Raw genomic sequence first — 23,570 nt, 5'->3', positions numbered from 1 at the left:
TTTTTTTCTTTTTTTTTTTTTTTTTATATATTTTTATTTATTTCTAGGAGAGAGAGAGACAGCGTGAGCAGGGGAGGGTCAGAGAGAGAGAGAGTCACAGACTGAAACAGGCTCCAGGCTCTGAGCTGGCAGTCAGCACAGAGCCCGATGCGGGGCTCGAACCCACGAACCGTGAGATCATGACCTAAGCGAAAGTCGGACGCTTAACCGACTAAGCCACCCAGGCGCCCCAGATACTAACTTTTCTTCAAATGTTTGGTAGAATTCACCTATGAAGCCATCTAGTCCTGGACTTATGTTTGTTCAGAGTTTTGGATTAAAAAAAAAAGTTTAATGTTTGTTTATTTTTGAAAGAGAGGGGAGGAGGGAGGGGCAGAAAGAGGGAGACAGAGGATCCCAAGCAGGTTCTGTGAGAACCGGATACAGGGCCTGAACTCACAAACGGTTGAGATCATGACCTGAGCCAAAATCAACATCAGCTGTTCAACTGCCTGAGCCACCCAGATACCCCTGTTTTGGAGTTTTTTGATTATTGGTTCAATTCCATTGTTGGAAATTGGTCTGTTCAAATTTTCTATTTTTCCTGCTTTAGTTTTGGGGGGGTTATAGGTTTCTAGGAATTTATCCATTTCCTATAGGTTGCCTAATTTGTTGGCATATAATTTTTCATAATATTCTCTTATCATTTGTATTTCTGTGGTGTTGGTTATAATTTCTTCTCTTTCATTCCTGATTTTTACTTATTGGAATCCTCTCTCTTCTTTTTTTGATGAGTTTGGCTAAAGAATTATCAATTTTGTAAATCTTTTCTTTCTTTCTTTTTTTTTTTTTTGAGAGAGAGCATGCACACGCACGGGGGTGGAACGTAGGGTCAACATGGGGCTCTATCTCACAAACATGAGATCATGACCTGAGGTGAAATCAAGAGTTGGATGCTTAATGAACTGAGCCACACAGGCACCCCTTGATTTAAAAACAAAAAACAAAAAAACAGCTGTTGGTTTCTTTGATCTGTTCTATTGTTTTTTAAGTCTTTATTTCATTTATTTCTGCTCTAATATTTATTATGCCCTTCTCTCAAACTTGGGCTTTGTTTGTTCTTCTTTTTCTAGCTCCTTTAGGTGTATGGTTAGCTTGTTTCTTCGATATTTTTTTTCTTGATTCTTGAGGTAGGCATGTATTGTTATAATCTTCCCTCTTTTGCTGCATCTCAAAGACTTTGGATCACTGTGTTTTTATTTCCATTTGCCTCCATTTATTTTTTTATTTCACCTTTGACTTCTTGGTTGACCCATTCATCGTTTAGTACCATGTTATTTAGCCTCCATGTATTTGTGTTTTTTGCAGATTTCTCTCTTGAGATTGATTTTTTTTTTTTAATGTTTTATTTATTTCTGGGAGAGAGACAGACAGCGTGAGCAGGGGAGGGTCAGAGAGAGAGGGAGTCACAGACTCTGAAACAGGCTCCAGGCTCTGAGCTGGCAGTCAGCACAGAGCCCGACGCGGGGCTCGAACCCACAAACCGTGAGATCATGACCTAAGCAAAAGTCGGACGCTTAACTGACTAAGCCACCCAGCCGCCCCTCTTGAGACTGATTTCTAGTTTCATACTCTTGTAGTTGAAAAAGATACAATATATGATTTTAATCTTTTTTAATTTATTAATTGTTTTGTGGCCTAACATGTAATCTATTCTGGAGAATGTTGTGAACATGTGTTCTCAGATCCCTTGAGCATATACCCAGGAGTGGAATTGCTAGGGGATATGATAACTCTACGTTTAACATTTGAAGATTTGCCAGACTTTTCAAAGTGGGTGTACCATTCTACATTCCCACCAGCAATGTAGAAGGGTTCCATTTTCTCCATATCTTGCCAACTTGCTATTGTCTTTCTCTTTTACTATAGCTATCCTTGTGGGAAGTGTTATCTTACTGTGGTTTTTGTTTACATTTCTCTCATAACATCCTTTCATGTGCTTCTTGGCCATTTGTACATCTTCTTTGCAGAAATGTCTATGCAAATCCTTTGTCTGTCTTTCTTCTGGGTTATTGGTCTTTCTTCCTATTGAATTTTAAGTGTTCTCTATGTCTCCTGGATACTAAGTCTTTAGCAGATAAATGGTTTGCAAATATTTTCTTCCATTCTGTGAGTTGTCTGTTCACATTTTTCCAGTTTTATTGAGAAATAATTAACATACATCACTGTGTAAGTTTAAAGAATACAGCAGGATGGTTGGATTTACATATATTGTGAAATGATTACCATAATAGCTTCAACTAATACAACTAATAGCTTCTCATACAAATAAATATAACAAAAAAAGATAAAAATGGGGAAAAAAGGAAACAAATTTTCTTCTTATAATGACAACTCTCAAGATTACTGTCTTAATAGCTTTTCCTTTTTTAATGTTTAGTTATTTTTGAGAGGGGGAAGGGGCAGAGTGAGAAGGACACAGGATCTGAAGCAGGCTCTGTGCTGACAGTAGAGAGCCCAACATGGGGCTTGAACTCACGAACCATGAGATCATGACCTGAACCAAAGTCAGACGCTTAACTGACTCAGCCACCCAGGGGCCTCTTAACAACTTTTCTATACACCAGCATTAGCTATACTCATCATGTTGTGCACTACATCCCTGCTACAGGAATACCTCATTCTATCGCACCTTGCAAATACTGCATTTTTTACAAATCGAAGGTATGTGGCTACCCTGCATCAAGCAAGTCTACAGTATCATTCTTTCTCATTTCATGTCTCTGTGTCACATTTTGGTAATTCTTATAATATTTGAAACCTTTTCATTATTAGTACATTTGTTATGGTGATCCGTGATTAGTGAGTATGACTTACTGAAAGCTCAGATGATGATTAACATTTTTTAGCAATAAAGTAATTTTTAAATAAGGTATGTACATTGTTCTATTAGACATAGCATTATTGCACACTTAACAGACTACAGTATAGTGTAAACATAACTTTTTTATGTACTGGGAAACTAAACAATTAATTTAACTTAATTTATTGTGATATTCACTTGATTGCAGTGGTCAGGAACCAAACCGACAAGATCTCTAAGGCTTTCCTGTATTGATATATATAGTTGTCTTTTAAATCAGATGGGGGGGAAAGAGTTATAATAAACAAAAACTACATTTATACTTTTATGTTAACCCATATAGTTTCCTTCATTTGTGCTCTTTATTTCTTCATGTGGACTCAAGTTACTCTCTGATATCCTTTAATTTCATCCCGAAGGACTTCCTTTAATATTTCTCTCATAGGGCAAGTTTGCTAACAATGACACCTATTTTTGTTAATCTTGAATGTCTTAATTTCTCCTTCTTTTTGATGGGTAGTTTTGCCAGATACCCTATTCTTGGTTGATAGTCTTTTTTCTTTCACCACTTAAAATATTTCATCTCACTCCTTCTGACCTCCTTGGTATCTAATAAGAAATCAGCTGTTCATTTTATTGAGGCTTGCTGTATAATGAGTCATTTCTGTCTAGCTGCTTTCAAGATTCCTTTTTTGAAACTGGCAGTTTCTGTCATGGAAGGTTATTATTTATTTATTTACTTTCTTTAATAGATATAGGCCTACTCAGATTGTCTGTTTCTTCTTGTGGAAATTCTGACAGATTGTGTCTTTCGTGAAATTGCCTCTTTTACCCATTGATACATTCAAATTTGTGGGCACATAATTTTCATAATACACCTTTATTATCCTTTTCATACCCATGTGATCTCTAGTGACCTCATCTTTCATTTTTCATATTAGTAATTTGTGTGTTCCTTTTTTCTTGGTTAGCCTGGCTAGAGGCTTATTGATTTTATTGTCTTTTCAGAGAACCAGTCTTTGATTTTGTTGATTTTCTCTACTGATATCTTGTTTTCAACTTCATTAATTTCTGCTCTAATTTTTATTATTCTTTTCTTCTGGGTACTTTGGATTCAATTAGCTCCTTTTTTTCTAGTTTCCCAGTGTGGAAGCTTATATATTTTAGATCTATCTTCTTTTCTAATTTATGCAATGTTATAAATTTCCCTCTAGGCACTGCTTTCACTGCATCCTACAAATCTTGATAAGTTGGACTTTCATTTTCATTTACCACAGTCACTTTTTAATAACATGATTCTAGCTCTGGCATTTCATTATACTTTGTATTACCTTCCAATATCCTTCCTAAATTTAATGCATCACATCTACAGGATTCTAATGAATTCATTCTTTTCCCACATGTTGGGAGAAATTTTTCAGTAACAGCTTTAATTCTAACTTGTGGAAGCATTACATGACACTCTTACACAGACATTTTTGTTTCTTTTTTTAATCTGGAAAAGACAGGGATTACTACCTGTAGAAAATGCATGTTTAAGTTCAACAAAATCCTGGCCCTTTTAGCAATATCACTTACTGCTTATAATCAGCCCTGTCAACATTCATTTGACTATAAAGAACTTTAAAGGCATACTGGAAAAAAAATCCCATTCTGGGAAGAAATATTATTTTCTCTTTTGCCTTGCCGGGAGTATGAGCATTTTGACAAGTGTTAGATTTGCTTCTGGTTACATAAGAAACCAGCTGTGCCCTGCCCCAGATCTCATCCTGCAAGTTCTATTTGAACAAAAGGAAAATATACCCTTGAGAAAGTAAATGTGTACAAGGGCTCTGTAAACTGGCCTGTTTTGCTTCAGATCTCAAGTCATGATGTTGGTAAAACAGTCTTCATCTATTACACTGATTGGATATCACTGGTACAGAAGAGAACTCACATTGTTCTTCTCTGTATATATCAGAATCTAAAGATCTTGGGATCAGAGATTCAGAAACATGGCATTCCAACTTGATGGGTCCATGTGTTTATTCCAAGAATGTTTGCTTCATCCATGCATTATCATATATCACTTCCCTGTATCTGAACTCTAGACTTAAGACGACTGGTCTAAATTAAGGACTGACATCTCGTACAATGGCCTTAAGACCACTGGCCTTAAATTAAGGACTGACATCTCATACAATGGCCTACAGACCCAGCATGATCTGGTCCTTGCCTACCTTTCCAGCCTCATCAAGGGCCAACTGCTAACTTGATCTCTAAGCTCTACCCCACTCATCTTTTCCAATTCTTCTAAAGTGCCATACTCCTTCCTGGCCAGGACCTTTGCATGTGATGTTCAGTTGCTAGCATATATTTTCTCCTTACTCCCACTGCTCTTCACCTTATTAACTTGATTCCTCAACTCTTGGCTATCAATATCAATAACATTTCCTCAGCAAAGCTTTCCTTGACCTCAGAAAATAAATAGTTTAGGAGCTCACTCTTTTCCTCAGTCACACTATTCCAGTTGGTAATTATACTTCCATGTGCATCAGATTTTTTACTCTTGCCAAGCAAGCAAGGTCCTGATTTATGAGGGCCCATTCCATGTCTGTTTTACTTGCCATGATACTCATAATCTAGCACAGAGGTACCCTTAGTAATCACTCAATAAATAAGTGAATTAACCTTTTCTTAGCTAGTATTGCATTTGAGCTATGTGACAGCAGTGTTTTACTTGTATTTTCTCATTTAATTCTCACAATAGTCCTGTGGAGTAGGTATTATCATCCCCATTTTGCAAATAAGAAAACTGAGGCACAGATAATAAATGTCTTGCCAAAGGTCACAAAGTAAGAGGCAGAGCCAGAATTAATATTTTTCTAATTCCAAATCTGTGTACTTCACCATGACTTGTGAACAAGGGAGACAGCTGGCTGGTGATTTAATACAATGACAATAAAAACAAGCATCACCCCCTTCTCCATGTGTTAAAAAAAAAAAAAGTGCTCAAACTCCTGTAGTGCTCTCAGTTGGAATTGCCTACTGGGTTTCAAGGAGCTTCTAGTCCTTTCTTGTCTTTGGACATTGAGTTTGATATTTTGAACCAACCAAATATTAGGAGTCCAACCTTGGTATGATTATACAACATGATTAGACTTATTGTCTCCAGTGAGTCATAAAATGGCTGTGAAGGTTATTACAAATGAGGAGTTCCTGAAATGTTTTGAGCTGCAGCATCATCCAAAGAAGAGTAAAGTCTCCCTAACTTGGACAAATCCTTGAATGTTTTGTGAGAAAAGCCATCTTCTCGTTTGAGAGTCATACCTGGCACACTCAAACACACACACACAATGCTCAGAAGCACTAACACCAACATCTCTGAACAGCTTGACATCTCAGGAGAGATCCATATCATCCTCTTTACTTTATTAACAGCTGTGCTACACTATCACTGACATATAATAAACCATACACATTTAAAGTGTACAAATGGATACATTTTGACATATGTAGGGTAGTTTATGTCTATCATCTTGCCATTTGTTTTCTGTTGGCCCTAGCTATCCCTTGCTCTCTGTTTTTTCTCCTGACAGATTTTGGATTATTTTTAATTCCATTTTATCTCCTTTGTTGTCTTGTTTCGTTATTTAGTAGTTACTTTGGGTACATAGCAAACTTCTTCAATATATTGTGCCCTAACTTCAATTGATATTATACCACTTCATGCACTGTATAAGAACCTTACAATAGTGTATTTCCACTTCTCTCCTCCTGGATTTTTGTTTATTTGTTTTTTGGCAATGCATGGGTTTGTTGCTATTGTTTAATTGTAGTAAAACACACATAACGTAAACTTTACCATTTCAGCCACCTTCAGGAGTGGCTGAAATTTAAATGGCATTAAATATTCACATTGTTGTGCAACCATGGCCACCGTCCATATCCACAGCTTCTGCAGTATCCCAAACAGAAACTCTACCCATTAAATAATAACTCTTCATTCCCCACTCCCCTCAACCCTTGGTAACCAACTATAAATTTGACTATTCTAGGCACCTCATATAGGTAGACTCATATCATCTTTGTCATTTTGTATCTGCCTTAGCCTGCATTAGAATTTCCTTTCTTTTAAAGGCTGAGTAATATTCTACTGTAGGTACATAGCACTGTTTGTTTATCCAGTCATCTGTTGGTGGATATTTGGGTTGTTCATCTTTAGAACTTAATGAATAATGCTGCTATGTCCCTCCTGGCCATTCTGCCATTGTTGTCACACATTTTACTTATATATATGCGACAGACCTCACTATTTTTGTTTAAATAGTGAATTGTCTTTTAAAGATATGTAAATAGAAAAGGAGCATATATTTAACCGTGTAGTTATTTCCTGTGTTCTTTATTCCTTTGCATAGCTCCATTATTTCCATTCATTTTCCCATTCTAAAGTATCATAATCCTCCTGCCTGAAGGATACCCTCTAACATTTCCTGAAGTGCAGATCGCTGCTAATACTTCCTTCATTTTCATATGTCTAAAAACATCTGTATTTATTTCGCTCAGCATAACACCCTCAAGGTCCATCCATGTATCATATGTTTGCACGTATAGGAGGATTAGGAGGAACTTGACGGAGGAACAAGGGGGAGAAGAAGGGCGGAAATGGTGGGGGAAAGGGAGAGAGGCAAACCATGAGAGACTCTTGAATGCTGACAAAAACTGAGGACAGATGGATGTGGGGGGAGGAGGGATGGGCATGGAGGAGGGCACTTGTGGGGATGAGCACTGGATGTTATGTGGAAACTAATTTGACAATAACTATTTGTAAAAATAAATAAATAAATAAATAAATAAATAAATAAATAAATAAAAATAAAAAGTGTAATATGGGGCACATGGATATCTCAGTCCGTTAAGCGTCTGACTGTTGATTTTAGCTCAAGTCGTGATCTCACAGTTTGTGAGATCAAGCCCCAGGTCAGGCTCTGTGCTGATAGCATGGAGCCTGATTGGGATTTCCTCTCTCCCTCCTTGTCTGCCCTCCCCTGCTCATGTTCACCCTCAACTGTAATTTCTCTCTCTCTCAAAAATATTTTAAAAAGTGTATTGTATCTATATTGTCAGAGCACATAATGATTACATACTGTTCTGTAACTCTTATTTCCACAACTTGAATTAATTTTTTTAAATTGTGGTGAAGTTCACATAACACAAAAATGATTTTATTTTTTAAAAAATGTTTTTTATTTTTGAGAGCAAGAGAGAGAAAGCACGCACATGAGTACAAAAGGGAAGGACAGAGGGGAAGAGGGAGAGGATCCCAAGCAGGCTTTCTGTTACTACTGAAGAGCCAACATGGGGCTCGAGCTCATGAACCATGAAATCATGACCTGAGCTGAAATCAAGTGTTGGATGCTTGGCCAACTGAGCCACTCAAGGTCCTCATAAAAATGATTTTGAGGTATACAAATTAGTGATGTTAAGTACATTAAAATGTTATACAACCAAAAATAAATAAATAAATAAAATAAAAACATCTGTATTTAGCCTTTTTTTTTTGGAAAGTTATCTTCACAAATTTAGACTTCTGGATTCAAAATTTAAAGTACTGAAGGGAAAAAAAAGATGTTGCTCCACTCTCTTTTCAATTGCAAAAGGAATTCTGCTGTCATGGTTATCTTCGTTCCTTTGTATATAATGTTTTTTTTCTTTTCCCTCTAGCTACTTTTATGATTTCCTCTGTCTTACTGGTTTTGAGCAAATTGACTATAATATTCCTTGGCATACTTTCTCTCATTTCCCTGTACTTGGCATCCATTGAACTCCTTGGATCTCAGTGTTATAGTTTTCATCAAACTTGGGAGATATTTCAATCTTTATTTTTTCCAATAATTTTCTGTTCCCTTTTCTCTTCTCTCCTTGGAAATTCCATCTAAGTGTTCCCCGAGATACAGGGAGTATCCAAGGTGAGCTCTGTTAGAAAGAAAGACTGGTCCTGTGTGAGCTCCAAGGCTTTTCTAGAATTCTTCCCACTGGATCTTTCCCAGCCTCTGGTAATTTCCCCACATGAAAGACTTCATCCACATTGAGCCAAATTCTCAATGGGGGCTCTGCAGATTTCCAGAGTTCTCTCTGTGTGTACCATTCTCCTCTCTGGTAATTTGTCCTATGAAGTCTAGATTTCTTGGTCTCCCTGGACTTGTAGCTCTGTCTCCCAGACTCAGAAGTTTGCTATGCTCTACCCAGGATCCTTCTCCCTATACCATGGCCTTGAAACTTTCTCAAAGCATAAAGTTGGGATAACAACAGAGTTCACCTTGGATATTCCCTGTATCTCAGGGGTCACTGGCCTGCATTGCTTGGTGCCCAGTGTCTCTAAAAATCATCATTTCATATATTTTTGTCAGGTTCCCTGCTCCCACAGATTTCTCATGTCCTACTCTTAGTAAGTAAAAGAGGTCAAAATTACCAGTGGCCAGAGTGTCTGACCTCACTGTCTTCTTATTCCAAGCACCAAGCTGATGAACCATCCCTGCCAGAAATTGCTCTCCTGGCCTGTAATTATAGGTTCAAGCTGGTCCCTGAACCACTGCACCTAGCCCAGGGGGCATGTGGGACTACTATGCTTAGGAAGGTAGATTTTGTTTAATTCACATGAAGGTTTCACAGGCAGTGGCAGCCCATCTGGCCTCCTCCATCCTAACCTTTCTCCCTCCAGATGGCTATGCTAACTCCTTTGGCCTTGTAGGCTCCAAGCAGCCAAACTCTGGGACTGGCTGTGCTTTCACATGAAGCAGATCCTCCTCTACCTCAATAACACTGTGCTGTGGGTAGCAACAAGAACAGATCAGACACTCCACATGTAGTCCCCGGGGCCAAAGCAAAATTACAAGAGCCCCAGTAGGTATCCAACAATGGCCAAATCGAAATGGGACACCTGAAGCATCTTTGAAAACGTATGCTTGGAGGAATTTTAGTTTTCAGTTGTGTGTGTGTGTGTATCAGCAGAAATAAAAGGATAATGATCTATCCTTCTATCAATTACTAAGGCCGCTACCTCTTTTGTTTCCTTTAGGAATAATATCTAAAAATCTTCTGTTAATCCTCAAGACTAACTACCCCAAGCCTAAATACTCCCTACGTTAGTCTGTGCTTCCACAACAAAATACCTTACTCTGGGTGGCTTAAACAACATAAATTCATTTTCTCACAGTTCTGGAGCCTGAAAGTCCAAGATCAAGGTGGCCTCAGGATTGGTTTCTGATGAAGCATGTCTTTCTGGCTTGTAGATGGCCATCTTCCTACTGTGCCTTTCCTCTGTGCACATGGAAAGAGAGAGGTCTCTGGTGTCTCCTCCTATTCTTATAAGGACATCAGTCAGACTGGATTTGGGTCCTACTCTTATGACCTCATTTAAGCTTAATTACCCCTCTAAAAGACCCTATTTCCTCATACAGTTACATTGGAGGTTAAGGTTTCAACACATGAACTTTGGGGCAACAACTCAGTCCACTGTACTCCACCAAACTCTGAACAAAGGTCTTTGCCTGGCGTGGATGTTGACTTTGGCTCAGATCCCCCGACTTCATTTTCATTCTCTCAGGATGGCAGAGGACTCTTTGGGCTGACACTGAGTATGATGTCACTACAAATGAGCAGCCCCTCTGGACAAGCTTGGGGACCCTTGAGAGCTGGTTCTGGCAAAGCACTACAGCTGTGCTGCCCCAGACCCACAGCTGGACACCTAGTCACAGCAAAAAGTCACCGTCACCAGGAATTTCTCAGGTTACACAGGGCATGCTCTCCCATGCCTTCAGCCTCTTCCTCCCTCTACACATGTCCCTTCCCCACTTCTCTTCACTGTATCCCTGCCCAGCTGCTCTGGCCTCCTTGGACCTCTTCCACATTGATACCTCTGTAACAGAGGCAGGGTACCAGGAGGCAATACAGCCTGGCAAGGGTTCCCAAACTTTGCTTCATATTGGGATTACCTGGGAAGCTTTCAAAACCCCCAAGTCCAGATAACATACATTATGGATTCAGTCAGAATGTCTGGGGTGAAAGCCAGACATTGGTTCTTCCCTGAGGAACTAGGCTTTGAATTGTGGTTTCACTGCTTCTAGCTGTGTGACCTTGGGCTAAATGGAAATAATAGTTGCACCTATCTTATAAGACTGTAGGAAGGGCTAAATGAGTTAATACTGTGAAGACCCTAGAACAGTGCTTGCCATGTAAGGTGAGTGCTTTGAATGTTAACTATCATTATTACCAGAGGTGCCCTAAATGAAACCAGTGCCCTACAGAGGAAAATCCTTTACTAACTCAAGAGAATCCATACACTACCTCCCTAACTGTGAAAGGGAAAAGAGTGAGCGAGCATTTATCAAATACCTGCGTGGTGCAAAGCATACATTACCTTACTTAATCTTTACAATAATCCTTCAAGACAGACATTGTAATTATTTAACAGAAGAGTAAACTAAAACTTAAAGAGATTAATTTGGATTAATCCCAAAGATGGAGTTGGGATTTGCAACCAGGACTTCCTTACTCCAAACTTGGGTTCCTCTGAATCCTCTTCTCAACTAGGCCTCCACCTTCGGACTTCTGTGTTTGTCTCTGCATCACCCAATTTTAGCAAAAGTCCTGCTACATCAGTTTAGCCAGAATCTCCCACCCTTCACATCTGATCAAATTCCTCGTAGCCTACCACCCCCAGGTGGTATCTGGTCACCCCCACCTGCCTTCAACGAGAATCCTGTCAGGTAGGTTTGCAGAATTCCCCTTTACCCCTGATGTCTCCTCTTAGTAATTTCCCATCCATTAACCACCACCGCCCCTCAACCCCTGCTCCTTGGCTACAAATCCCCACTTGTCCATGTTGTATTCATCACCAAGCCCAGCTCTATACTGGTAACTGCAAGTTATCACTTTCCTGTCCAGCTGGTTTTTCTTTGGCAATCTCACTCACACACGCATACACACTCACACACACTTACATACACATACACACAAACCACAGCATAACTCTGGAAGAACTCCTCAGGAAACAGCCCTTAATCCCCACCTAGAAACAGTTATGACTCTTACACTATAAACATAAACAGCACCCACCATGGTCTACTGTGGCCACATCAGACTTGGGGGGCTCGGCGACCAGCCTCTGGACCTGAGTCAGAATGCTGCATGCTTCCTCCATCTCCTTCCAAATGAGAAACACATCCTCTCTGACCCCAGCACCTGGGAAGGGAACACAGAGTGAGTGGGCAGCTATGGCAGGCCCAAGAACTTTCCAGTCATCCTAGAGGCCTGGCATACCCTAGCCAAGTATCTAGAACATTCCTGAACATCAAATTCCACTGTCATCCCTAACATGAGAGTCAGAATTGATATCCCTAAGGAAGTGCTGTCAGCTAAGGAATCATAAATGCAGACTTTGGGAGGCAAAAAATCTTTGTAAATATTTGTAGTAGCCAGAATATTTTAAGATGAATCATTGATTGCAGCCCCTGGGTGGCTCAGTTGGTTAAGTGTCCGACTTTGGCTCAGGTCATGATTTCGCGGTCTGTGAGTTCTAGCCTCACATCAGGCTGTTGCTGACAGCTCAGAGCCTGGAGCCTGCTTCCGATTCTGTGTCTCCCTCTCGCTCTGCCCCTTCCCCGCTCACACTCTGTCTCTCTAAATAAACATTTTAAAAACTTTTTTAAAGATGAATTATTGATAATACTCAAATAAGGTAAAGAATAACAATATTCTAAATCACCTAATAAGAGCCAGGGTGAGGAAGGGAAACTTAATTGTGTATGAAAGTAATAATTCCTAACCTTTCTTGATTAAGTTGAGATTTCCTGCTTCTTTGAAAACAACGTTCATAGTCTTTATTTTCCCTTAATTTAAGAGTGATTCTTTGACCTCATTCTCTGGATCTCTGCTGTCTCAATTAAGTGTTAGGTTTGCTATGGCTTCTAAATATAGATACTACTGGCATTCTCACAAATCAATCAATCAATAAAATTTTATCCCATGGATAACAGGTCCAAAGCTGGGATAGAGGCTCTGCCTTCACCAAGATCCTCTAGGCCCGCACAGATTAGTCATTTGCAGATATTAAGGAGGGTGTAGGAGCTGGAGGGAAATAGGTATAACGACAGAAATGCAGTGTAAGGGATCCTGCAGTGGTGTCTTGACAACATCAATATCAATGTGATGGTTGTGGTAATGTCCTACAGTTTTGCAAGATGTTACCGTAAGTAGAAACTAGATAAAGAGCACTAGCTGTCTCTATTATTTCTGACAACTGTATGTAAACCTATCATTATCTCCACACGTCTCTTGACTAGAGCCTACTGTGCACACAAGGCTAGTGGCAACTCCAAGAGGTCACGAGAGAACCACCCATTTTCCTTGGCATCCACAGTCCCAGCCACTGGCTTGGTACTACCCAAGGCATTGCAGGATGACCAGGGAGCTGCTGCTCTGGAGTTGTTCCTAATACAGCTGTACAGGCAAGTATTTAACAGCTATGTTTTCTAGCTTTAGAAATTCCACTCCAATAAAAACTTAAAAACAAAGAACAACAACCAACTCAATTTCACAGACTGTATACAGTCAGCTCAGAGAACATAACTTTTATGTTATCATTAAAGTAAGCCATGTCCAAAGAGCCTAAGTGTCCATCAACAGATGAATGGATCAAGAAGATGTGGTTTATTTATACCATGGAATACTACATGGCAATGAGAAACAATGAAATCTGGCCATGTGTAGCAACATGGATGGACCTTGAGGGTGTTATGCTGAGCGAAATAAGTCAGGCAGAGAAGGACAAATATCATATGTTTGCACGTATAGGAGGATTAGGAGGAACTTGACGGAGGAACAAGGGGGAGAAGAAGGGCGGAAATGGTGGGGGAAAGGGAGAGAGGCAAACCATGAGAGTCTCTTGAATGCTGACATAAACTGAGGACTGATGGATGTGGGGGGAGGAGGGATGGGCATGGAGGAGGGCACTTGTGGGGATGAGCACTGAGTGTTATGTGGAAACTAATTTGACAATAAACTATTTGTAAAAAAAAAATAAATAAAGTAAGCCATGTCCAAATTCTCTAATGATAAATACATTTGAGGGTTCCTGCACTGTGCTCAGTATTATGCTCGGGCCTTTCTAAACATTGTCTCTTTCTCTTTACCTGAACTCTGCAGGCAAATCTATTCTTGTCCTCTTTCTACAGTGTATATAAACTGAGGCAGAATGAGCTATGCAAGGTCACACTGTCAACGAGCAGCAGAGCGGGGAGGGCATCAAACCCAAGTCGGTGTGACTACACCAATTCAGCCACCATGAATAGTTGCCCTAGAAAAGGACTGGATGGGGACAAGGTCCCTGCAGCCCCTCCCTGAGCTGCTACTGATATTCTAAGCCTGACTGCATAATAATCCACAGATGCCTGAGGTCCCATAACCACAGAGAATGAGAGCACCATCAGGTCCAGGGGCTGCCCCGTGGAGATTCATCCACCCAGGGTGAAAGGATGGACCTTAAGCCACCAGGACAAACCAGAGTTGATGTTTCTGACTTTTAAAATGTAGTCAGGAAGGGCAGGGCAGAAGTAAAGGGATACCAGGGATCTGGCTCTCCCGAAGTGACAGGGTATTAATAGCTATATTCATAAAGAAGCAAGTGACAAGCCCTGACAGAGATGGATGGCCACCATGGCTCTGCAGCCATCAATAGCCCAAGGAGTGACACGTGATGTGTACCCAGCTCTATGGTGGAACTCCAAAAATATCGTAAACTGCTGCCAAATGCAAACCTTAAGCCCACAACACTTTCTGACTGTTGTAAAAGCAAAACTGGCTTCCAGTTGCTTGCCACAGCACAGAGGTGTTAAATAGCAGAATCCTCTCTTTAAGAGTTCCAGATGAGTCAAGGCTTTCCATTTTCCCCAGATCTGTCAATAATATCTTAAGAGGTAATGGACCATGGGTCAGCAACAAAGGAAAAATTCAAGGAAACAGAGATGGCTCTGGATGATGCAGGAATAAGATAGTGTGTTTAAGGGGCAGCAAGTGACAGCACACTCCCAGTGCAGGCAGTAATGAGATGATCGCTGCACTGGTTTAGTCATTATAATTAGACAACTACAGATTCCTACACCAGTGCTCAGAAAACAAAATAACTCAAAACTGTCCATTTAACCAGATTTGCTTTGAAAATGAAACAAGAAAAACTGTAGGGCAATACAAAGTAGAACTCAGAACGCAGAGGTTTTGCGTTATGAGTGAGGAAGGGCAGCCATTTTTATGAGGGTCACTTCTAAGGCACTTAGCTGGGATATCAGACAGCTGCAGCCAAGGGAGACAGCCCTACCAAAAACAGAAGAGAAGAGAGGACAAGGCACAGGAAATCCCAGTATTCAGGGAGTTTGAGATGTCACAGAGGCTAAACTAGAGAGGAGACAAAGCCACAATGAGGCTATAAGGATTTTGGTCATCAAGGTATAACCTAGCCAAGGTCTGCTGTGCACAGAAGGAGGATACGGCTTCACATAGAGACAGCCAGACAACCTACAAAATGTTCCAACCCAAGGGTCCCCTCTCCTGCACCAACCCCTGATATCTCCCATGTGCCGTGAGGTAGCAATTTGAAGCCTCACAAAATCCTGACACTAGATGGGAGAGATGTCACATTAAGCTGCTGTTTTTCATTAGCACCTCGTATTGATTTCTCAGACTGGCTGGATTAACAACTGAAATGAGACCCAGATTAGATATGTTTTGATATGTCAGGGGAACACCACCTCCCTGTCAAATTTTCCGTGTCTTACCTACAGGAGTCCAATTCATTAATTATTCATTTGGCAAATATTTGTCAAGCACTTACCATGTGGTGGATGGGCACTGCCAGTGCTGAGGGCCCTGGTCCCTGCATTGCAATCACGTCCAGGGTTCAAGGCCCCCATACACTCCCTATAATACTCTGCCACCTGGTCATGGCACTGTCCTCCCAGCCCTCCAGGGCCCCCTGTACGCCACTCTCTTCACCACCAGGAAACTCACAGCCCTTCACTGCACCCACCCCACCCTTCATTCAAGGCACCATCCAGCCTCCACCATCAAGCTTGATCCAGCCATCCCAACAAACAGTGATCTACCTCCTGCTCCTTCTCAATCCTGTGGAAGGAATCGGCCACACTACTGTTCTCAGTCCGTTTGCTGCCAGGGCACACTCTCAGCACCCCCCCACCATTAGATAGGCTGACAGTGGGATGCAATTCCTGGCCACCTGTCACCCCAACCTCCAATTCCAAAGAGCACAAAGAAGCATCAGCCAGTGATGGTGGACTAGCATATGCGTAACCTTGAATCCAGTCTAACTTAAGTCAATCCTTCATAAACATGATGCTTTATTTTTAGTACACAGCTGCTTACAACACAGCTCGCCACCCAGCAGTGTGCCCCCTGTCATCCTGCTGCCCAGACCTGTGGTCTACAGCTCTCCTATGGTGTTAGCACGCAGGCTTAGATTACTGTTTATGTTTGTACAGGCTGACTTGGCTCACTGAACTGTAAACATCTTGAGCATAGGGACAATGTCTTTTCTTTTTTTGTATCCTCCACAGCACTTAGCACAGAAGCTAGTGTTTTCAACAAGAAATCTTATCCTTCCTTGTTTTTGTTTTCCTTGTTTATTCTCCTTTTATTTTCATTGTTACAAAGAAACAATGACTGAGCACCTAATACATTCTTTCCTCAGGGAATTGCCCTGCCTCATGATTGACAGGCCCCAATATGGCAAGAAACTCTTGAGAGTGGCATGTAACACTCATATCCCTAGAGCATATGGCTATGCCCTAGGTATTATAGACATTAGCAATGATCTTCCCTCAAGCAGTAAGTCCCTTCCTTTCAGATGCTCCTGCCACAGCTACACCAGGCTCCCCCCCATTTATCTGAAATACTAGCATTCCAAGGGCAGGAGGGGATTCCAAAAGCAGCCAGGTATGGCATTGGCCCCAGGACAATTTAATGTAGGGAGAACACAATCCAGAAACTAAAACCATCCTCAGCAGTCTTGAATCCCAGACCACCCTGTAGTCCCAGTGTATGTTCACCTGTCTGTGGCTCTTCCCCACCGCCTGGCACTCCTGGGAGACGAACTGACCCAGATCACTCGAGTGGAGACTGGGTTTAGGCCTGAGTCCTAAACTTCTATTTAGCTGTGAGGATCTGAAAGAGCTGAGCAAAACTATCAAAAGGCAGTGTTTTCAGGAAAAAGCAGCACATGCTTCTATTTACAGAAAGCAGTACAACATTTTTTAAGTATAATAAACTATGAGGTGCTAAAATCCCCAGAAACCGAAAATTATAATATGGGTCTGGTGAAAGGGGGCAATTACATCCATAAAGGTAATGCAAGTCGTGAAATCAGTAGTTTCTATTGCAATGGAAAATCCCCAGTTACTCCTGTTAAATTATATATTAAGATGTTTTGGTGTTGAGAAGTCGTTGAACACCTTCTGGCTTGATCTGGCCCCATCGCCCCAACCACTGCGGTGCGTAGGCAGCTGTACTCAGTCGCCCTATGGAAATTAGCCACTAATTGATTTAAAGAAGATAGAGCCATTTCACCATCTGGATAAACAAATATACTTCCCTGGAGTAATGAATGTATATGCTTTACAAGGGCCATGACGTCTTAAAAGTAATTTCAAATACCAAGTATGGGCAACTCTTAATAAGTGAGTGTGATACTATCTCCTGGGGCCTGTCTCTTCTAAGTGGAACACCATAAGATGCAAACGTGTTGCAGTCTAATCGTCCTATATTCACATAGCAAAGGTGAGTATAAGCCATCACCATTCTCCCCAGGGTAAAAAACAAGTGCTCCACCAAACTCAGCAAGAAGCATAACCAAAGGCTCTGGGTGCTACTGGGCAAGCAGGTTATAAAGACACGGGCACAGGGAAAGAGAAGCAATATCCATAGAAAAAATGTCCACAAATAAAGTTTAGCTGAGTAAATCTATTCTTTCTAGAACAGCTAATACCCTTTTTTTTGTTTTTAATATTTTTATTTATTTCTAGGAGAGAGAGAGAGCGTGAGCAGGGGAGGGTCAGAGAGAGAGGGAGACACAGACTCTGAAATAGGCTCCAGGCTCTGAGCTGGCAGTCAGCACAGAGCCCGATGTGGGGCTCAAACCCACGAACCACGAGATCATGACCTAAGCAAAAGTCGGACGCTTAACCGACTAAGCCACCCAGGCGCCCCTAGAACAGTTAATACCCTTTAAAAGGCACCAAATCCCCTATGACCCAGCAATAGCACTGCTAGGAATTTACCCAAGGGACCCAGGAGTGCCGATGCATAGGGGCACATGGAACCCAATGTTCATAGCAGCACTCTCAACAATAGCCAAAACATGGAAAGAGCCTAAGTGTCCATCAACGGACGAATGGATCAAGATGTGGTTTACCTATACAATGGAATACTACAAGGCAAGGAGAAAGAATGAAATCTGGCCTTTTGTAGCAACATGGATGGACCTTGAGGGTGTTATGCTGAGCGAAGTAAGTCAGGCAGAGAAGAACAGATACCATATGTTTGCACATATAGGAGGATTAGGAGGAACTTAACGGAGGACCATGAGAGAGAAGGGGAAAATTAAGGAGAGGGAGAGAGGCAAGCCATGAGAGACTCTTGAATGCTGAGAACAAACTGAGGGCTGATGGGGGTAGAGGAGAGGGGAAGGGGGGTGATGGGCATGGAGGAGGGCACTTGTGGAGATGAGCACTGGGTGTTATATGGAAACCAACTTGACAATAAACTATTAAAAAATGTTAAAAAAATAAAAATAAATAAAAGACACCAAATCTAAAGGTATTTTAATGAAATGGTAAATTCAGGGGAATTTCATGGGTTGTCTTCAGAGAAAATTTGTTAAAATTCTTGTTTTTCAGCTTTTCCATCACAAAAAGTCCTGACCTTCTTTTGGTTCTAAGGGCCCCACAGTACACAAAATGAACACAAGATGTTCACAGAGCTGCTCCCTGATGTTTGTCAACCAACTCTGAATCAACAGAGAAACAGTACGGCTAAGGCTGTTGTCCAGGGAAGCAACCCCACACTAGCTCTGTTCAGCCTCCTGTCCTCAACAAAAGCCCATTTTTGTGAAAATCCATCCAGGGACTGGGTCACATTCCAAGTTTTAGCAGATTATTTTCTTCAAACTCACAAGATACTAACCTAGGACCCAGGAAGCCAATTATTTAAAAATATCCTCTTCTCAATAGGACATCTTAAAGAAATCATCATTCACTCATTTATTCAATGAAACTCAATCATTACCTATGATATTTGGGCACTGGAAATACAGGATGAATAGAAACAGTCCAAGCTTTCAAGAGACTCTCACTCCCGTGTGGTCTTCCCAAAGTGTGGTCCTCAGAACCTGTGTCAGAACCCTCCCATCTGCTTTATCAAAGTGCAAACTCCTAGGCCACACCCCAAACTCATTCTCCTGGAGACTACTCTGAAAAGCAGCCCAGTGATTCTTTTGCAACAAAACTTTGCAAAGCTTTAGTCTAAAAAGCAAGAAAGGCACGTAAACAAATTATTTCCATACAAAATATTCTTGGAGAAAAAAAGTTGAGTGTTTTCTGGGAACAGTATTCTAATACCCTGCCCTAAAGAAGTACTCCTCGGCAAACCATGAGAGACTCTTGAATGCTGACAAAAACTGAGGACTGATGGATGTGGGGGGGAGGGGGGGATGGGCATGGAGGAGGGCACTTTGGGGATGAGCACTGAGTGTTATGTGGAAACTAATTTGACAATAAACTATTTGTAAAAAAAAAAAAAAAAAAAAAAAAAAAAGTACTCCTCAAAGGAATCAGAGCTCTTTTTCTCTGTCAAAGTGCTAGAGAGTCCCTCACATACCATCTTCTATATATTTATCCCAGGCCATTCTCACTGACGTGGTTCATAACATTCCACTATTTCTAATAATGGCATCTATTTTAGATTAGATATCTTTTATAATGCCTGCTTCCTGCCGATGCATAAAGGAGGAGGAGGGAAAAACTAAAATTTACTACACACCTACTATGTGCCAGCCCTGGTGCAGGCACTTAAATCTATTGCCTTATTTACTCTCACAATGATCCTATTGGAGAGCCTAAGTAACGCCATTTTAAATTAAGACCTCCATTAAAAGCAACCTCAGGCTGCACATAGCAACAGTTTCAGGAAAAACCGCAGATTGCTCAAGGCCAAAACCACTTTCAGATCAGCCAATCAGAGGAGGTTAAAAATATTCCTGCGGTCTGAGACAAGGGATACCCCCCCGCCTAACTTGCCTCATAATTGGTCATTTTCAAAGGATTCTCAAAGGTCATGATTGGGTCCTGCCAAAAGTAACGGCTGCCTCACAGATACTGAATGGTCAAAACTGTTACCATTGGTGCTGTACAATTATGATTGGTGCTTATGTGATGATGCTATACGCACAACGTGTGCACTGTAACACCCCCATCCCTTACCCCATAAAAACCCACACAACTAATTTCTTACCCACACAACTAATTTCTTACCCACACAACTAATAAGTAGTGCAGTCAGGATTCTATTCAGGTCTGTCTCCAAAGTTCCCCATTCTCAGGGCGCCCAGGAGGCTCAGTCAGTAGAGTGTCCGACTTTGGCTCAGGTCATGATCTCACTGTTCATGGGTTCAAGCCTCGCACCAGGCTCTGTGCTGACAGCCAGCTCAGAGCCTGGAGCCTGTTTCAGATTCTGTATCTCCTTCTCACTCTAACCCTCCCCTGCTCTCTCTCTCTCTCTCTCAGAAATAAATAAAACATTAAAAAAAAAGTTCCCCATTGTCTTTCCACACCGGAACACAGTCCTTGTGTATCCTTGTAAATGATCACAACACAAGATCTATGTAAGCAAATCTCATCTGTTACGTGCTGGTTGTTTTTGGTTTCCTTCAAGGGGCTTATAGACTCATCTCTTCCTGGGATGGAACACACCCAGTCTGTAATGGTGACACGTAGGTGATGATGGTTGCTGAGCTACATCTCCAAGGCCAGGGCCTAATGTGACATTCTGAGGAGCAACAGCACATACCTGGTGGCTTAGCTGTAATCTGCCCACACTGGGATTGGCAGTCACCCAAGGACAGCTTCATGGGTTCTTAACTCTCAGAGCTCTCAAGTGTTGGACTTCTGTTATCTGTATGTTTGTCTCCCTTATCCAACTGTGATTTCCTTTAAGACATTTATTGTTTTTATAACCACTCCCCTTGGTACATCCATGACAGCTGAGAGACCCTCCCAAATAGGCTCTTCCAGAGCATAAACTTCCTGAGGAGAGGGACTTCCTTTTTCAACATTGTATTCCCAGAGCTCAGCACAGTCCTTGACTTTCAAAAGCAAATGTGGAATAGATCTCTCACCCTTAAATCAGGGCAAGTGTATTCAAAGGTAATCAGAAATCAACACCAGTCTTTTCCTACTGATTCAATTTCATTTTCACGAGATTCTTGAGGGATTTCCCTATGCCTTTTGTTAGGTGATGCAAGATGTCTGGACCCACTCAATTATTTTAGTGGGACCCTAAAAGACTGATTATGTTGGTGACCAAAGAACTGGGCTGAACCCACCATTGGCCCAATGGCAAGAGAGGACTGTGCTGAGCAATGGAGGCATCCTGGTAAGAGGTTATACTGCAGTCAGGAGCAAAGAATAACAAGGATCCCAGGATGTAAATCCACTGTCAGTGGGAGGCCGGTGGGGGGAGAGGAATACAGGAATCCCCTGCCTTGAAAGAGTCTTACTCTCTGCTTAAAAAAAAAGACCTTCACACATAACAAGGTGTAGGGAAGAAGTAGGTGGAGATGGAGGTGGGAAATTCTGAAATCCTAAACTGGGATCCTGGAGTTATGGATGGAAGGAACAACTTACAACTCATCAAGAAGAGTGGGGCACCTGGGTAGCTCAGTTGATTAAGCGTCCGACTTTGGCTCAGATCATGAACTCGTGGCTCACAAGTTTGAGCCCCGTGTCGGGCTCTGTGCTTCAGATTCTGTATCTCCCTCTCTCTCTGCCCCTTCTCTGCTCATGCTCTGTCTCTCAAAAATAAATAAAAACATTCAAATCATCAAGCAGAAGCATAACTGATATTCTAAGAGTTTGGGGTTCCCTCAATAGGAACCTTGTCTTTTATTCCTTTGGAATCTCCTCCTCAGCCCTAGTGAGCCTCTAAAAACACAAAAGGTGTTGAAGAAATACTTGTTAACTAACCAGAGCACTGTCTCACAGAAATTCAAGGCAAACCATTTATTGGGAGGAGCAGGACTCGGGGGATAATTAAAGTCTTTCAGCCTTGAAAGCTGTAATGTGGCAACAATTTTGGAAGTGCAGCTGCTCTAGCTCCATGGGTTGAATTAAGCTAAGTTCTAGGGAGAAGGAAGAAGACCTCAGAGAAAACCTCCCGCTGTCAGTAAGTTACAGTCAGTGCTTCTAAATTAAATCAGACATTAGAAACAGAGGCAATACCAAGCCTGAGTGATGGGCCAGTAATCTTTAAATATCTAATTAAAGATCGGAAGTGCCTTCCAAGAACACAACTTGGTTATTTTTTCTCTCCAAGCCTAACTGCCTGAATAGATCTCAAAGTAAATAAAAGTTTGGTTTCATGATATTTAGTTTTAATTCATGCATTTATCTCCACAGCCACATAAAAAAAGTGCAGTTTCCAAAGGCAGAATCAGCCAAATTTTTACAGCTACACCATTTTTGGACTTCAGAATAAAACTAGCTGATCTGAGTAGCTTTTTCTAACACCATTTTTGCCAGGAGTACTAAACATAAACAAAAATACTCTCAGAAAATCTGTGCCCTTTCCTATTACTGGACATTCCTTTTTACTTATTCATTGAGAAGTCTTTCTCTTGGGGACAGGAGCCAATATGGCGGTGAGCACTGCGAACCCTGTTTGTAGTTCCACTCCATTAGGGGTGGCCAGCATGCAATGCTGAAGGCCTGGGGCAGTAATGCTCAATGGGAAGGACGATGATGGATCCACTAGTGATGCCTGACATGGGTGCAGGTATAAGTGAAAGGTGCTGGGTTGCTCAAACCTGACCTTCCAGAACCATGACAGAGCTGGCAGCCCTTTTGGTTGTATATATAAAACCAGACTGAAGGGATAACTGTGCCCTAATTGTCTGCACTTTGCTTCCTCCTTCCTCCTCCTCTTGCTCCTCCTCCAAATCCTCCTCCTCCCTCCACCTCCCCCACAGGTATAAAGTGTGATGCTCTGGGTTGAAGTAGGAAATCAAAGCTCTGACCATGGCTGTCAGCCTGGGTGCTCATTCTACCATTGGGCTGCCTTGGATTTCCAATTATGAAGAGCCTGGTGGCCCATCTAAAATAAATCCACTGTCAGCTTCACCAATCAGTCAAGATCCCAGGGTATCTACATCAATGCCAAAATTTGTTTGTTTGTTTAGCCAGAGGCCAGACCCTTAAGTGAAAATTTTTACTCTAACATGATTTTACTACTCATATTTACTATTTCAGTTTAAATTTTTTGAGGATAAAATAAGAAATGAGAACCAATATAAAAGATGAGGTTTGCTCCAAACCCAAGAGATCAATCAGAAGCCTGTTTCCCTCCCACAAGGGAGTCCCAAACCACCAAAAAGACCCTCACTCTAGGCTCACAAGACTTTCACAACCTAAGG

General features: G+C 41.4%; 1 protein-coding gene across 1 annotated transcript in view; it reads right to left on the bottom strand.

The window, feature by feature from the left end:
* Positions 1-23,570, bottom strand: part of VWA3B (von Willebrand factor A domain containing 3B) — a 201,203-nt gene that overhangs the window by 125,473 nt on the left and 52,160 nt on the right. Inside the window, exon 8 of the mRNA XM_039232442.1 lies at positions 11,939-12,064. Within this exon, the coding sequence (XP_039088373.1) occupies positions 11,939-12,064 (126 nt within the window). The remainder of the gene's footprint in view (positions 1-11,938; positions 12,065-23,570) is intronic.

This window comes from Hyaena hyaena, unplaced genomic scaffold (assembly GCF_003009895.1).
Source record: "Hyaena hyaena isolate Hyena2069 unplaced genomic scaffold, ASM300989v1 scaffold_64, whole genome shotgun sequence".
Taxonomy (NCBI): domain Eukaryota; kingdom Metazoa; phylum Chordata; class Mammalia; order Carnivora; family Hyaenidae; genus Hyaena; species Hyaena hyaena.
Note: the sequence above shows the minus strand (reverse complement) of the source record. Positions and strands in the feature narration are given on the sequence as shown.